Source organism: Drosophila persimilis, unplaced genomic scaffold (genome assembly GCF_003286085.1).
Source record: "Drosophila persimilis strain 14011-0111.01,24,50 unplaced genomic scaffold, DperRS2 tig00000000-arrow-pilon, whole genome shotgun sequence".
Lineage (NCBI taxonomy): Eukaryota > Metazoa > Arthropoda > Insecta > Diptera > Drosophilidae > Drosophila > Drosophila persimilis.
In genome coordinates this window covers 13,629,629-13,647,599 of record NW_020825288.1, presented here as the reverse complement: position 1 = coordinate 13,647,599, position 17,971 = coordinate 13,629,629, and the positions used below count along the sequence as shown (strand labels likewise).

The 17,971-nt window shown below is 40.2% G+C and overlaps 1 protein-coding gene across 3 annotated transcripts in view; it reads right to left on the bottom strand.

Moving 5' to 3' along the window:
* Positions 1-17,659, bottom strand: part of LOC6588468 (forkhead box protein O) — a 37,527-nt gene extending 19,868 nt beyond the window's left edge. For 2 of the 3 annotated variants that reach the window (XM_026994989.1, XM_026994996.1), the window contains exons 1-4: positions 17,591-17,659; positions 16,426-16,769; positions 7,477-7,836; positions 7,194-7,408 (exon numbers count right to left, since the gene is read on the bottom strand). In XM_026994989.1, the coding sequence (XP_026850790.1) occupies positions 7,194-7,408; positions 7,477-7,711 (450 nt within the window). In that variant the 5' untranslated portion in view covers positions 7,712-7,836; positions 16,426-16,769; positions 17,591-17,659. Of the gene's footprint in view, positions 1-7,193; positions 7,409-7,476; positions 7,837-16,425; positions 16,770-17,380 lie in introns of all 3 variants that reach the window. The other variant, XM_026994992.1, reaches the window with a different exon arrangement.
* Between the last annotated feature and the right edge of the window lie 312 nt (positions 17,660-17,971).

Here is a 17,971-nt window from a genome sequence, read left to right as displayed (position 1 = left end):
GTACAAAACTAAACCATTCATGAATTAATGCAAGATATATGTATGTATAATAGAGCCCTGCATGAATCCACAGTATTCCCGATATCACAGCTATACTCATGGCCCTTTAATGCGTTCGATAAATACGAATCCTCTATTTAGTCAGATTCGAAACACCCCGAATCACTACAAATCGAGAGCGAGCACTGCAGAATAATATCAGGAGGGTCTCTGAAATGACTTAAAAACATTATACGGAGTTCGTGTGCCTTCGGCTATGCGCATTCGGCTTTTGGATGAACGAATTTGTTTCTTTTATTCTCTTGCTATATCCAAAATTTATTTTTTTTCTTCAGTGTAAAGCAAGAAAACGTACGCACACACACACACATACTAAAACTAGCAAATTTGCGTGTTCCTTTTTCGTTCTCTCTACCAGAGAATCGAATGACGAGTGAGAGATCGTTCAATTCGTTGTGGGCGGGCGATTCGGAGTTATGAAAGAGCTGAATCGCTGAATCGAACGGACCGAACGAGGCGAATACCCAATCACAGCGAATCGATTCGATTGCCCGTTTATGCAGGGCTCTAATAGGGCATCGATATCTCAGGATCTATAGGATCTATTTCGTAGTTATAACCGAGATAGATCTGTTTTAGACTGTGCTACTTCTGTTACAAAACCAATTTCAAGGCTATGTAGTGACAACACTCACTTACTCGTGCCGATAATTCAATATTTTTCTAATCACTATCGGAAGCACTTTAAAAGTCAAGTAATTATTACCGCACAGATGCCACAAGATCGTTTTCAAGTGCCAGAGATAAATGCTCATAACACATTGACTGCGGAGAGCCTCTTGCAGTACTTGTATCTCAGGCTAGAGCCTTCAAGGCTTACATCTAGAGTAATATAATATACAACCAGTTTCAAGGCCACGTAAAGATCCACGTAAATTCAGGATCTTCCTAATCTCTTCCTCTCAGGAAAATACTTGGAATGTTCGGTAATGATTACACCACAAATGTCAATGCCATAATATCGTTGCCCAGTGCCAGGCGGCGATGACATATCACCCCATGCCGGTCATAAAAAAAACTAACATTTTTCTAAAAACAAAACAAAAAAACAAGTCAGTGCAACTAATGCAGTAAGCAAAAACAAAAACAAAACCAAACAAAACAAAAGAAGGCGCGACTGCTTCCGTGTCGCCAGAGTAAGGGGGCGTGTTCTTTAGCAGCAGCGAGGCAGTGAGGGAATCCGAGTACTACGCAGTGGAGAGCGGGGTTGCAGGCGAATAAAAAGTGGAAATATACATACGAATGCTCATAGTGGGGTCTGCTCTGGCAGTGGGGGCTGTGGGAAAGGGGGCTCGGCGCAAAGTAAATGCTTATTTATAAATTAATAATATGCGTGAATGTTAGACTTCTAATGATCTCGTTCTTGTTGTGGTTTTTGGTTGAATTTTGATTTCATTCCAGTATTTGCACGTTTCAGGCCAAAAACCCACTGAAAAGCAGTTAAAAGTATTCGATTTTATTGCGGTTTTATGGCGCACAGCAATTGTTTACGCTCGCGGTGTATTGTTTTTGCATTCAAATGCACTTTAAGCCAAATGAAATGCGCCGCAAAAAAACAACATACTCGTTCACACTGCGTATACTTAATGGTCGGTTAACGAGCGTGAAAATATGAGAGGAAAAACACTAATCGAAAAAAGATTAAAACTATCCAAAGAAGGAGGAGCAGTAGCAGAGTGGTACATGGAGTGTGGCACCCGCCCTCAAAAGTGTCGCATTGATTGGCCACCACCGCGCACACGCTTCTATCGTAAATTCTATCGTAAATTGCTCGCCCTATCCCTTAATGAATGCCCATTGTTTACTGTCTTTTTCTTTATTGCTCATTTATACAAGCAGTGCAATGCAATGCACTTGGTATTTGAAGAGCTTACGACCGACCCCCTGCAAATTGTTGCCCTGCATTTGTGCACTGGTCAAGTGAGTGACAGGCAGGCCGGCTACAGGCTGACTAATGCGCATTTAACAGGAACATTCTGGGGCGACTTTAAGTCGTAGATACTGCAGTCGTACACGTGCATTTCTGCCCGAGCTGGAGGCAATTGATAACGGACCGGAATGAGAACCAAGGCTATGCAAGTGCTGCTAGAACATCAAAGTATTACATGGAAAGTGTGGGAAAAGTCCTATCTGTAAGATAGTACAAGGCATTTGAAAGGGGCAAAGGAATTTTCCACAGAAGAAACTTTCATTGGAAATCCCCTTTCAAGAAGTTGTTTTGCAACATTCTCTTGGAATGCAGCTCCTTCTACATTTGTATTAGATTTTACTTAGATTGTGCTTTATTTTTTCTTTTCAAAGAAAAAATCACCCAAATATCAATGGAAAAGGTGCAGAAAATATTTTCAACAGAAGCTTCTATGAATGCCTATGGTTCTGCAGTATCTTCTTCAGGGTTTTTAGGTCCGGTCCTTCATTATCTTTCACTGCAAATTGTACCACTTTCCTCTTGAGTGTTCCAAATCTTTCAAGAAGAGCAGCTTCTAGGAATGGAATAGAATTTGCTCAGTATCTTTATCTTCAGTATCTTCCATCTAGACCTACCCGTACTTTTCGACCAATCCGCTTACCCATATGTAGGTCACATTATGCCCGAGATGAACCTTTTAGGGTTATATGCCACAACTCTAACTCCCTCTGTCATACCTCATCCCCTGAACTATCCCTTAAGCTAATAGCATGTAATATTTACAAACTTTACCTAAACTTAAAAAACTTTCAATTTCTCTTCTTTCCTCCTTTTGTATCTAAGTTTCATTATAAGCTTTGTTAATTAAATACAAAATAAATAAATAAATTGGGAGATTTTCTGCTTTTTGTACTACTTTTCTCTGATAATATTTAATTTTCCCCAAATGTAGAACCCTGTTTTTTATCAGCAGATATTCTGCATATTTATACTAAAATTTTTGTTCGTGCAACAACCTTCTTCTGACTATTTTTTATTATTTTAATTAAAAACCAATATCCTCCAATCCTCCAAATCCTTAGATCTCCACCAAAAATCATTATTTATCCATCCCTCTCTCTCTGGCTCTTTCTTCCCCATTTCTATAGCTTTCCCTACAATCTTTCTCGTTCTTTTTCCACATCTTAGTTGCGTTTTCCTCCACCAATTCTTCTGTTTTGTCTTAAACATTGGCATTGCCAATTCTTCTTAGTATTCCATTCAATCTTCCATCTTTTCTTTTCCCCCTAGTAGAAGAGCATATAAATCTTTCAAACATCCTTCAACACCATCTGATCTTTTAGCCCCCAAACCCAATCCATCCCACACTGGCAACACCCCCACCCTCCTCCACATTCCTCACCTTTCCCGCACCTCGCCACTAAAATCAGGAAATAAATTCCTATATCTGTGATGCCACCTAAGAAGGCATCCATAAATTACACGAAATTTCCAAACATAATTACGAAAAAAAAGATGGAAAAAAAATGACGGAATAAAAACCATGAAAATGTTGCGGGGCCTCCAAGAAGAATATTTATAACACGTTGCGGGTCGCTGCCAATTAAAAGATTCAAAAAAAAAAAAATAAAACCGCAAAAAAGAAACACAAAAATAAATTGATAAAAGGAGCAGCAGAGGCAAGGAAGGAGGGAAATACTTGGCACCGGTTCAATGGCCAAAACTACAGAGGATGAGCAGGAGGAGGAGGAGGAGGAGGAGGAGGAGGTGGTGGCTGGTGGCTGGGTGGTGGCTGGGTGGTGGCTGGGTGGATGATGCAGACAGGCCAAAACGTGGTGGCCACGAGCCACCAGTCAGTCAGTCCACCATCCCGAAGAAGCCTTCGAAATGCAGTGGCAAGAAAAAAAAGAATTTAAAATTCCACAAATGTCATTTGAGTGTTTCGCTCGTTTCGTTCTTTATTATTACGACGAGTGTTCGAAGAGGAAGCTCCTTTCGCTTCGAAATGCAGAGGAAGCAAGTGTCAGGTAGAACAGGCAACGTGTTGCATAAATTAGCCGCAGAGGTCCACAAAACATTTCTTGAAGGAATGTGCAAAAAGGGAGACTGCCTCTAAAACTCTTCCTTTCAATATCCAAAGAAAACTGTCTATAAATAGAGACTCGAGGATGTGTCTGTAGGGGAATTTGTGTGTGTGTTTAGTTCTTTGGAAGTGCTTGAATGTACGAGTATTCGCATTCTTTGAGGAGTTCCGCTAAAAAGAACTCTGCAACGATTGCAGTTTTCTTTTCCCAGAAACTCTCTCCCCTCTCTCCCCCGTTCAACCGAAGCGGATTTCTACGACGCGTAAATACTCCTAATATTAGTACGAAATTCTTTATCAACGTTTTCGATTGTTATTTCCCGCAACGCAGCCCATAAACTCGTAATCAAAAACAGAACAGTACCCAAAATGGGGGGACCTCGTCGAGTTCGGGTTAGGGGTACGTCTGGGGGCCCATGCGAGCGACTACTTCCGTGAAACCCTCGAAGACAAACAACCGAAACAATTATAAACAATCATCATCGCACATTAATATAAATAATGAAAATATTAGTTCACGAAACTCACGAAAAAACAAAACAAAAAATACAAAATACAGAATGAAAAGAAAGAAGTCAAAAACAATTCTCTGGAAGCGCGCTGTCTGGGAGGTTCGGGTATCGGGCTTTCGGAGGGACTACGTCTTCGATTTCGTATTTTCAGCGCATTCTTCAATTGTTTTTTTTTTTTTTATCACTCGCGAGGTGCCAAAAGCCAGCGAGCGGTTCGGTGGGGGGGGTTCGGTTAGTTGCGGGTTATGAAATATCAGCAAAAATGAATGGTAAAGAAAACAATCACGTGAATGACGCACTGCAGTCAACGAAGAAATATGAGTAGATCGAATGATTTTTATGAACGGAAGGAACCCATCCAAAGGGGAAGGGGTTCGGGGGAATCAGGGTTGAATAGCACCATGGACAAAATGAGTAACACGTGATCAATGGGGAGTACGGACTGATTCGTCCATCGAAAGATTGAAGCATAGACCGAGGGGCGCTGCTGCATGACCTGCAGGAACGAGTGCGTTTTAGTCATCACTAAAATCGAAGCTCTAAAAAGTCCAAGCAAACAAAAATCCCCTCCATAAAATTATCTATCAGTAGAGATTTTCGTGATGGACATCCTCTAATTCTTAAGTCCACAAACAAAATATACGAAAAGATGGCAGACTGTGCAGGATGTCAATGAACTTGTGGCAATTATTGATAACATTGCAAAAAATCTACATTATTAACACACACACACACAGATACTTTTGGCTATGTAAGCGTATGTTATCAGTGGGAAATACACCAACAACAACAACAACAACAAAAACCATGCCATGAAAACGAAAAGATTTACCACGAAATATTAAACAGAAATCAAAAAAAATGTTGTATAGATTTTTGTTATAATTTCAAAATGGAAACAATTATTAATATTAGGGGGAGGTTTTTGGATAAGATAGTAATCATGTGATGGGATGCGCCCTAATTAAAGCTAGAGATTCCACAGCTTCTATAAAATGGTGATGATTCGGTTTTGAAACCTTACTTCTAGAAATGTTGTATGTATATGCTATCATCAGTGATTATCAGCTTTCGATATTTACTCAATTTCTACCATTCTCTTCTATTCTTATAATTCTTCGCAAACAAATAATATCAAAATAGTTGAGATCCATGGACTGGAAGTGGTTTGGAAAAGCAATCTATAGAGTTTTTATCAACGATTATCTATAGACTGATTACAGAGACGAATAACAATCATAAAGCTCTTATCCCGCATACCGATTACATTAATTAACAAACGATTAACCGATAACAGACGTCCAACCGACAATTGCAACCCTGATCCCAATTGAACGTAAAGTTCTATCATTCCTAAGCAAATGAATACGCAACTGTTGAGACATGAGCCACAAGAGGCTTGGGGTCAGAGTTGAGTGGATCGGACACTCTGTCTCGGATTGTCTTTGGAGGGGCACTGGCCCGGCGGACCGGTCTCTGAGTATGAATGAAAATGAAGCGTGAGGTAGTACGCATTTATCCATGTTTATGGATGAGTGTTTCGAGTGTGTGTGTGTGTGTGTGTGTGAATGTTTTGAATGCATAAACGAGTGTACACTCTTCTATTTATTTACTTATGAATGAGTGCAAACAAAATGTAAATAAAAGATACAAGAAATCAAAGAAAAGAAAAAAGACAGAGTTCCAAACCGAAAACAGAGGAGAGAAAGGAGTACAAGATTTGCGAAAAGGAGAGGGAAAGTGGACAGCGAGAAAGAGAAATATGAAATAATTTTTGGATACAACAAAAATGCATACAAAATGTGGAAGAAAACAAAGCTACAAAAAAAAAATATATAAGCCAAACAAAGACTTCACTTCGTCTCACTTTCTCCCTCTGTTCCCTATCTCCTTCTCTCTCTTCTCCATTTTATAGACTTTGGCCATGAACTTGACCGTTTTACGGCCCGTGTTTGTTGCTCGAAATGCGAATGAAATTGTTATTTGAAAGCCAAAAGAGCAAGCCATTATGACACAGAGCAAAATACAATAGTACAGAGCAGAAAGCTCTCAAAAAAAAAAAAAGAGAAAAAACGAAAAAGAAAACTGGAAGTGGAAGTGGAAGTAAAAGATGAAGCTGAAGACCTGGTAGACCGCTTAAGTGGAGTAAATTTTGTAATAAAGTGTCCAGAGAAAGTGGAAACGAAACTTTTAGAGCACCTCCTCCGAATGTAAATCAGCGAAGGACAGAAGGCCAGAAGAAAGGGATTTATGTGGTAACACTTATCAAATATAATAGATGACAATTTTATTCTGAGAATATCTGATAATATAATTCCACTTCCATAATTAATCTCTCAATGCCCTTGGTCAGGTGGAAAACACTCGTAATATCTTCAAAAAGTTCTTACAAAACAAATTCTCAGTAGCAATCGATGCTCCCTTCTCTCTCCCAGTGAGTCTGAATCGATCAAGATGGTTTCAGAAGATTGCAGAAAGCGGTAGGGATAGGATTTCCACCCATATATGTTTCAAAAGGAAGCTGTAACCATTTCAGATGACAAATAATGTCCATTTGGAAATGTTATCTCCCAAAACAGCGTAGAATATAGCAGATAAAATTCTTGAAAAGTGTTTTTACAATCCTTACCTTCCATCCGGCACTGCTATTCGAATCGCCTTTATCCTTAAAGTATGGCACATTCTGGACCATCCACTCGTAGATCTGACTGAGGGTCAAACGCTTATCGGTGGCGGAGCCAATGGCATGCGTGATGAGATCCGCATAGGATAGGTTTCCCCATGCATTGCGACGCGATGAATTCTTTTTGGCTGCATTCGCATTCTGTATAGCCTGCTGTGAGTCTTTGTGGATAGAAGGATACAAATGCGTTAGTTACACAGATACGGACACAGAAGATACAAATGCCTACCTCCTGCTGCCAATTGCTGATTGCTGGCCTTTGTACTGTCCAATTCGTCGGCCTGCTCCACAAAGTTCTCGGGCCGTGGACAGGGCCATGTGTTGGATCTGGCACGTGTCTGTGGCTCGAAGCCCACGTCGCCGGGCAGGTCGCCGCCACCCACCACCCCGCTCAGCTGGTCCATGGCCAGGCCATTGTCTGTGTGGGTCAGCGTTGGCCAGTCCTGCGCGAAGCTGTCCATCATTGGGTGGTACCACTGTTCGTTGTGGAGTTGCAGCTTTGCAGATTTTTCAAGCACTCCTCGCCAGCCCGAAAAAAAACACACACACACACACGCAAAGCTTTCGCTTCAAGATGTGCTTTTGGTCACTGGAAAGAAGAGAAGAAAGAGAAGATTCAACCTTGAATTCGTGTCTAGTCATTGTAATACACGTATCTTTGTGCAACATCATTCAGTGATCGTTTTATCATTTCATTGGGAAATTGTATTCTGATTGTTTCCGTGCGGAAAACGATTACAAAAAATACAAAATCTCGAGTGCCTTCAAATCGTTAAGGCAACTGACGTTTAGGGTTTTCCCTAAACTTTTGACTAAAAATAGTACATCTTTTAAGATTATTGTGGGATATTCCAATCTACCGCTAAAAACAGACGAATTACTCGACTCAATAGGTATTTTTGGGTGAGATAATCGTAAATAATAATCCATAGAATGTAATAACAAAGAAATAAAGAGAGAACACTAGTTAAAGAGAGAGAGTAAGAAATGAAGAGAGCGTCTTATCAGGCACCAAGTTAAAGAAGAGAGAGAGAGGGAGAGAAGAAACAGCAAGCGAACGGCAATGAGCGATACGATGCGATGATAATGTAGGTTATGATCTTGTTCTCAAAATGCCACACATATTTTCTATGATTTTCAATATTATTCCGTACACACGTACGCGTTGTTTGAGGCTGCTTGAAATGTGGAATGAAAATCAATTAATTTTAATAAAATCTATGAATGCTTTGAATGACTAAATTTAGCACACAGAACTGACCAGAACGAATGAGAACGGAGAATAGAAACGATTTCAATTAGTCTCAAAGTCTGGCGACGCGACCACCGACAGTTATCAATGTCCGAGACCGTATAATTGTTGATAGTATACATATATTTTGGTGGGTAATCAAAATAAAAGTCCAAACATGTCTATCTTTCTCTCTATATATATTTGTGTGATCTGAAGAGACAATCTTTTTGTGTATATACTCTCGTAAAAGGTCTATTGACACTGTCTGGAATGGGCGGACAGACCGGGAGACTACTGCTGATAAGTTATTGAAGCCTGACGAGCATCGGACGGGAACCTTGATAGGGAATGGGGACTCTGTCTGTTGCAATTTTAACCAAAAGAAAGTAATACACTTGAAAAATCTGACTTGTGCATTACCCAACAACTGCACAAGAGCTGATATTTAAAGGAGATATCATAAAACGATCAAACTTGAGTGCAAGCTTTTTTCTTATACAAGAATATAGCATTATTCCCTTTGAATGTTCACGTCAAACCTTTCAAAGCTTAACCCGCTAGTCGCTCTTCTAGCCTAAGAGAGCCGAAAAGCTCAATCGAAGTAAAGAGCACACACACGCACGCACTGCTCTTCACTCCTCTCTCCCTCTCTTCATTGTGATATTGTAAACAAATTGAAAAGTGTGTGTGTGTGTAAAGGCGCGTAACTCAATTAAACACACGCACACACGGCACTCAATCATATCTGCGTGTGCGTAGATTCGCATATATTTTTGTTCATTGAACGACACACATAAATAGAGAGGAAGAGAGGTAGATACGAGCAGAGAGTGTGCGAAAGAGAAGGGGCGGGGGCGGGCGGGGGCCGAAGCGTTTGCCTTGAGAACACGGAAGTTCATTCATTCGGGATCTTTTTTTTCTTTCGTTGTACCTAAAAATCATTCGTGGCGTTCGGCCTACCTGAACAACGAACGATTTTTGTTCCAAGAAATCATCTCTGGGCTGCTGCCTGCCGTCTCAAACCTTAGACTTTGCCAAAAACCCATAAAATTATGTACTATCTACTTATATGCATGGGGTTGTGTGCGTATTTAAATAACGTAATTATTTAGATAAGGTCGCGCGCCGTCGTCGTTGTTTTTGTCATTATATAATATCTTTCCAGCGAAAGGTTTATGGCCGCAAATAATGGTGCCCCCACCCCAACCCCAACCCAAAGCAAAAGCAAAAAAAAAAAACGAATTGGAAACAGAAAAAGGTAGAGAAACATTCCAACAACCTGACCTAAGCCACTACTACAAAACTACAACTGCAAAACACCACGCGAGTAACAGAAACAAAAATCAAAGCAGAAATACTTTGAGAGGCTGTCAAAAAAAGAAAGAAAGAGAAAGAGCGGGAGAGAGGGGGAACACAGAAAGCACAAAACACACATCAAAGTACAGCAGAAGCTATGATCGAATGGCATATACTCTCTACTCAATATTTCAACGACAGAGAGAAAGAGAGAGAGGAAACGAAGCACCTTTTCGAGCAACGATTCGGTTAATGCTTTCGGTTCACACACACCTTTGGCTACCTTCGGAGGGTCATTTTTTTACTTTCTCTATTGTTAGGGTTAATTCGTGGTATGCTCTGCAAGGGGCCTAAGTATAAAACTTGCGCAATTCTTAGCGCTCCCTGATTAAACCAAATATGTAAATACATCCCACATACATATATTATAGCCTTATTTATGAATATTTTATTTACATGCTACCTATTTACTATGCTACCATAGTTCAATCATGATCTTGGCTATATGGATTCTCTTATAACTGCTAAAAAAAAAAAACATCGCTTCTACTCCCTTCATTAGAAGAATTACTCTGATTTCTCGATACTCTTCTGTATACTTCCTTATATTCATGGATTTCCACTTTCAATGTACGATTTCTTGTCATACCTTTCCACATCATACCATTTGTTATTATATCTTTCTGTATCACAGCATTCATTTCTATTGGGCTGCACCTTTATCGTATGTTGAAAAATCTCTCTCCAGCCCTCCCAGAATCCTCTAATTGAAGCCTTGATAGAGATCATCTTTCAGATCACATATGATTCCCGAACAACAACAAACCAATTTTACCCCCCTTTTACTGGGTATCAAATGCGACGTAGAGTGCGTTTCCCCATCTAAAAATAACCCATTTCGGGGGAGTGTAAAATTCTAATTGCTGCCAACTAATTCAAGTAAATTAAGACGAGCATTTGCTGCTATTTGCATATTTGGCTGTTAAATATAATCTTCGAGTGAATTTTATTTTCGGCCAAGCGCAAATTGCGTCGCACAGACGTCCCCCAAATGCGACTGCGAATGCGAATATATTGAATACTATGCAATAGAAGTTGATAATATTATAGAAAACAAAACAAAACAGAACAGAATAACAATAACATCAAAACAAAATGTAAGAAAAAACAAAGCTTCATTCGTCGTATCGATGGGAAAATAGTGGATTGGGAAGTGGATTCTTGTTTTTTGCCCCATCGTTTGATATGAAAAGAGAAGCCACTTAAGAGAGAGATTTAGATTAAGATTAAGAGATGGGGTATTCCATATATCATTTATTACATCAGATTAGAGGCAAAACATTCGACTGACGCATATTTGCGTAGGTGTTTTTCCCCGATCCGATAATTAGAAGATCAATGGAAAACAACTCTCGAATAAACATGTGAGAGATTATGTTAATGATCGCAAATACGAGTATATGGTAGGTACATAAACTTCTAAACAACCGCTGGCCAGACGGACATAACCCACGATATAGAAACCAAACTATAAACCATATGTAATCTTTAAAAGATATTCACAAATCAAATGATTCATTCCACTCGGCGTGGGTGTGTCGGTTGGAAAAATTAGCCTTGAAAATAGTCTTGTACGAGATCTATTCCTTCTCGTATATTACAAAATATTTGTATGGGGGAATTTGCAGAGAACAGTTGTGCCGGGAGAGAGGCAAAGTATTTCAATGTCACGGACAGCACGAAACGTACGAAAATTTCATTTGACAAGCGCCTCATTAGGGAAATGACTCGGGCTGTCTCTTTTGGTTTTCAAATTTCTAAGGAGGTGTGGCAATTGTTATGGTAAATGGGGCACGCAACAAGTTGAAAATTTCTACAACCCACCACTACACATACAAACAATATACTACGCATCGTATATAGAGACATAACAGACAACGAAAGGTAAAAACAGATCTTAAATAATAATAAAAATAAAAAAAGAAAATCACCCAAAAGCAAACTAAATAAAGATGGCAATAAAAAAAAGATATAATGAAAATAAAAACAGAATCTGAATGAGAATAAGAACAAAAAGTAGGAAAGAAAAGAAAACGAAACGAAAAGAAAGAAAAGAAAAACAACAGAGCGAGAACAAAACAAAAATAAACCGAACACTTGTTACGTAATTCCTTTAATAGTTCTCTCTTTTCGGCTCTCCTCTGTTCTGCTTTCCGCACAAGCTTTTCTCATTTGTTCCGTTTGATCCCACATACACACAACATAATATTCTATATGTATTGGTTCCGCTATCAGCGCTGCGCCTACAGTTCTACCAAAAAAGAATCTCTTGACTTTGAGAACATCTGCTCCCAAGACCCGAGACGAAACTTGCCCTCTTCGTGGAGATCAAATGATAAGCCACGAAGTTGTAGGAGTCAGGGGCGTAGGCAACACATTAAGGGAGTGATGATTGGGGCGGAGGCCATTATAATCATAATCAGTGAAAAGTAGGTCAAATCATAGTTTTCTAGCTATAAATAGAAAGCAAATTAAACAAATTAACTCTAATCTAGGCTAATCCACAGATTATCGGGTTAAACATTAAAAGAAAGAATGCAAAGTTAAAGGCCACAACCAAATGGTGACCCAAAATGATGAGTCTATAAAACGATGACCCAGAAAATTAAACATCAAAAGAATGCAAAGGAAATTTTGTATTGGGTAAGTAAACGGAAAGTCCAGAGAATATATGGCCTATATCAAATGGTGACCCCGAAAAGGGTTTCAAAAAATGGTGACCTATAATATTTTTGTCAAAGGATTCTTAAATGCAAAATGCATTCAATGTCTAAGGAAGTACAAAATATGAAGTTATCCTCAAATTGGTGACCCCGACAATGGTAGAACTTCATTCTGAGCTTGAGGTTAATCCAGAAAAATTATGACGTATGTATATCCTTTTCTCTATATTTAACATCAAACGATCCCAGCATAACGTTAGGAAGGATTAAAAACTGAAAGGTCACAATGGTGACCCGCCACCATGGCAGGCCCTGCGGCATTTCTTGACCCTCCCTTGACAGCTCCGCCACTGCTGCTGCTGTCACTCTGCTTATCATTTTAAGGGGACACCGAAAGATCACGAACCGGGATCACAAAACTATCTGCCAGATGCGAGGCTCTGCCCCTCAAAACCATGTGATTATATTCGTATGCATGGAAACTCTTACTGGTATGCCTACTATGCCTGTCCCCTGACCAGGCCTGGCCTGGCCTGGCTCTTGCCCCTCTCACATAAGACCTGGTTCAGCAATGTGGAAGTAAAAGAGATCTACTCCCCAGCAGCAGCAGCCACAGCAGCCGTAACCCGTCAAACAGGATTATAAAGCAAAGTAAGTCAACTCTCGAGAGAAGGTCTCTCACCAGCCAATAACTAAAAAAAGAAAAAATCCAGCATAAAAAAAGAAACCTAAAACAGAGAGAAAAAAAAAGGCAAAACTGACAGCTGGTCGATCGGACAGCAGCGGCATCGAAGATACAATACACAGAGCAACAACTGGTATGGTCTGCACTGATCTGGTCTGGTCGGCCCTCTGCCTAATGAGCCGACGACGACGACGACATCAATCCCCAGCCCCAGCCCAAGCCCAGAGCCCAAAACCCAAGCACCTCGCGACCCTACAATGTGGGGGATCATAATGATAATGATAATAATGATGATGTCGATGACGAGGCCACATCGAAGTCACTTGTCCGCTATACTCTACTCGTCTGTGCATGTGTGTTGCATGTCTGTGTGTCAGTATGCGGTTTGTCACCCTCCATAACGCCGGAACGACCTTTGGTTTTTAAGTATTTTAGGTATATTCCGAGCAAAAGCTAACCTGCTGATAAAGAGCTTGAAATTGGATTGCATTCTTACACTCTTTTCGAGAAAATGATATGGAAGACGGGGTTTAAGAACTTTAAAGTTGTTTGAATTATCTTTAAAGTTTCGGAATGAGGTCGTCTTAAGAATACAATCCATTCGAAATATTTTTAGTCCTAAAAATATAACATACAAAACTAGGTTCTACTTTTACAGGATCTTATTCCACTGGATTCTTCAATGAATTCCATGTTCCCCTGAATCCTAAATGGATTTCAAATTCCACGGATTCTTCCATGGATTTACTTTCCAGCGTATCGAAACGTTTGAATTATATTCGTGTAATCCTTCCCCTTTTACCACTCTCTTCCTCTCTCTCTCTGTGCGTTTCTTATCAAAAACAGCAACGAGAGAGCGGCAGATAAAAGCAAAGATAAAGAGGAATAGCAACAGCAAAATGCACATCATATTTTTATGCACATTATAACTGTTGCTATGGTATGCTGCTGTCCCTCTCTGTGTCCCTTTGTGGCTTGCGCTTATCTCTCGCTCTCTCTCTCTCTCCTATCGTTTGCTCCTATCTCTGCCCCAAGCTATACGGCTTTAACCCCTTGACAATGCCAAAAACCTAAACCTTGGTCAACAAAATCTATTTATGCCACAATTTCCATCTGTATCTGCATTCCACTTTCCTTCTAATTTTGTTTGCAATTTCTTTCTGCGTAGTAGATAGAGGTGGGGGACAGCACGTGTAAAAGGGCAAGAGGGAAATGCTTTCCATAATTTTCTCATTACTTTTCATTCCAGCAGCTGGGAGCACTCGCCTCTCCGCGACAAGTGCCTGCATTCCCACTGCATTCTGGTTTTTTCTACGCTGTTAATATTTAATAATTTATTAAGTCAATTATCGCGGAAGCTTATTCAAATAAAAGCTTATTGAAAGTGCAGTTAGCTAACAGCCCAGCCCAGAGCCTCTGGCCCCTTTCTTTCCATCCCGCTCTCTATCTCTTCCTTCCCCCCCTCCCCTGACACACACACGTGGCGGCTTGGGAGAGAAACACGCGCTAGGAAAGAGAGCGGTTCAAGGGAGAACCAAGAGCGGGGAGCACCAGAGTGTGCGGCGGCGGCGGCGACGGCACAAAGGCAATGTGCAATAGTTCACAGTCGCCGAAGGAGGAAAGCAGCGGCAGCACAGCAGCAGCAGCAGCAGCGGCGAATGCAAATGTAGGAAGTAGGCAAAAGAGCGCGTGCAATGTTTGTAGAATTCATTAAAATAATTAAAGAGCAAAACGATTCCGAAGCGCACCAGTGGATCGATCGACGGTTTGATGGATGGATGGAAAACTTGTGATGTGATCATCCTCTTTCCAGTTAATCATCGCAATTGAGGATGATCTTGAGGTAGCAACTGAATGCGGATTCGATAGTGTGTGTGATGTGGATCGGTGGTTATTTCATGCATCTTTAGTTCCACTTGAAAATGATATTTGGTTCGATTTGGTATTTATTTTCATGACATCGTTAATTGACACTAAACCATCATCGATTCTTTGGCACATTTCATTGATAAATATTCCATCATTCTTTTAAGAGATGTGCAGCAAAGGAGTAATCTTTCATTCATCCCCCTTCCTCTCACTCCTTTCTTCTTCCCTTCCCTACTTTCTTCCATCTTCTAATTGCAACAGTTTTCAACAAACTTTAGCACATTTTCCACAAACCTTATCAGTGCGGCACGTTCTACCGTTTTGGCCAGCAAACACTCAAGATATGATAACAGCCACACAGAGACCCACTGTGGGCCATCAGCTTCTGTACCTTGGCACCGTACCGCGATACAAAAAAGAAACCCTTATCATAAAGAACTCTTTTTGACAGGCAAACCGAGTGGCGTATTCAACCCATTTATTAAAATGAAACCTAATCGCATTTCAATGTCAATAATGTGCCCAAAATGTGGTTTAAAAATAAGGAAACATGCTAGTACTTTAGTCGTACTCGTTGCAAGCGAATCGAAAATCGGGGGGAAATCGGGGAAACATAAACAGCAAAAGCAAACTACGAGTATGTATGTACAAGCGTGACACACGACACTCGGGGCAGGGGCGCGGGGCTCGTGGCTCGGGGTTTGGGGTTTGGGGATCGGGGGCTCCAGTGCGCTATCAGTGGATGGTGTGTGGCGCTGAAGTTTCTATTTTTAGAGCCATTATCAGCAGTGCTCTAATTAAGATCTCCCCACCGATCCGCCCAGGTTCCCTTCTCTCAACACTAAACAGTCGAATAAAATGAACACAAAAACCAAACTAATAAAATCCCGCACGAGTGCCATAGAATGCCAGTCGAACGTGACTTTGCTTTTCATCATTTAAATGAAACTCACTTTCTTATTGATCTTGAAAAGGCGAAACACGGTTTTGCTTCAAAAATTTTGGAGGAATTTTAGGAAAGAAAAATTATCGTTCCTTGCTGAAATATTACTGGTAAGAGCGGAAAAATTCCCAAAGTAGAACCCAACCCAACCGAAATAATTCATAGAACATCTATCCACTAGTACCATTTATCAAAGACAATACAATATAATTGGCAACCAATTCTAGTAAAAACCCATTCCTAGAAGGAAAGTGTCAAGGCTCTACATTTTAAAAGAAGACCCCTCTCTTAGAAACTATAGATCTGCAGCAGTTCCAAAGCTCTGCTCCATGTATAGAATAAATATTATTGATACAAAATATATTTTTCTACTCGGAATTATGTACATTTGTGTAGTTCGAGTTCTAGTTATAGTTTTAGTTATTTACCCGCCAAAAAAGTGCCAAATGGTTGTGGAAATTATTCAGCAAACTGTTGCTCCTTGTTGACTGTGATATTTTGTAGATAATAGTTATTATGTCTGCTGCCGATGACGATTTATTTATGTTTTTTAGTTTCTGTTAATTGGCACTGTTTTACTTTGTATTTTTGCACTTTTAATGGGGTTTTTTATGGGGTATTTCTGGTTATAGTTGATGAGGTTGTTGTTTTGAGCAAAACTTGTGCTTTCTTGACTTTTTATATGGATTATTATCAGATCCCTACAGGTTTTGAATAGGCATAACTTTTTGCTCAGTTTTGGGTATTTTGTTGGGCGGCGGTTTTGCTTAAGCTGTATTTACAAAAATACTTGAAAATTACAATCAAATTCAAGAGAAATAAATAAAAACAATACTAGAGAGCAGCAAAGTACAACAAAGAAGAGAAAAGCACACACAAAGGAACACACACGCGAAACGATAAGAGAGAGGCTGAAAGAGAAGCACTCAAAGAGAGTGCGTTTGGATCATGATCGCGTCACGTCATCAATTCATGCCAATTGGACGCACACACACACACACACTCGCACACATACAACAGTTTAATTGGAATTCGTATGAGAATTCAATGAAAACCGAAAATGTTGTTTAAAGTTCAAATGGGAGGGGAATAAAACAAATTTTTAATATAAACACGTTTCAGGTTTACTCCAATTTGCGCACACACACACACACACACACAGCCCCACCACCGCCGAAATGGTGTGCGTGTTGAAATTTGAAATTTGTTCCCCCAAAGCCAAAAAAATAAAAAATCGCATATACCCGCCATACGTTTTATATAGAAAAATACAACAACGTGACTTCTTCGAGACGAAGATCATCCAAGCATCGTACTACGTATATACGCTGTTGCTCTCTCCCTCTCTCTCTCTTTTCTCTTTTTGCTGTTATTTCGCTTTACGCTACGCTTTACGGAACGCGTTCTTTTTACGCTTTAGTTTTTTGAATTTTGTTTTTTTTTGGTCTGGACACTTTTTTCACATGTTTCTGATGGCGCACAATTCTTTCACTTTTTTTTCTATTTTCTTTTTTGCCAAACGCATGATCGGTCGTGGCTTTTGTGGGTGGACGGTGGGGTAAGTTTTGGTTAAGTAGTGTTTAAATGAACGACCTCGTGGCTTTTAACCGCGCAAAGACTATCGTTAACGCTGCTGCTTCTAGTTGGAAAGTTGGATGCCGACTGTGAACACTGATTCGTCGTTTCAGTCGTTCAATCGTTCATTCGTTTCGTGGCGCAAAAAGGCGGTCGTTCTGGTGTGCGTGTGTATGTGCTTGTATTACGTCGTTCGTATAGGAAACGAAGCAAAGCAACAATCGGAAAAGAGAGAGAGCGAGAGAGAACAAGCTTTGCTCTCCGTTGCTGGCCATTCAAGTTCCACACGGTGCTCCCACTTACGTTCCACTCACACACAACACAAAACAACCCAACCGCCTTTTATTTTATTTTATTTTATTTTTTTTGCCGCTCACTCTTCACGTTTTTTGTACAAAC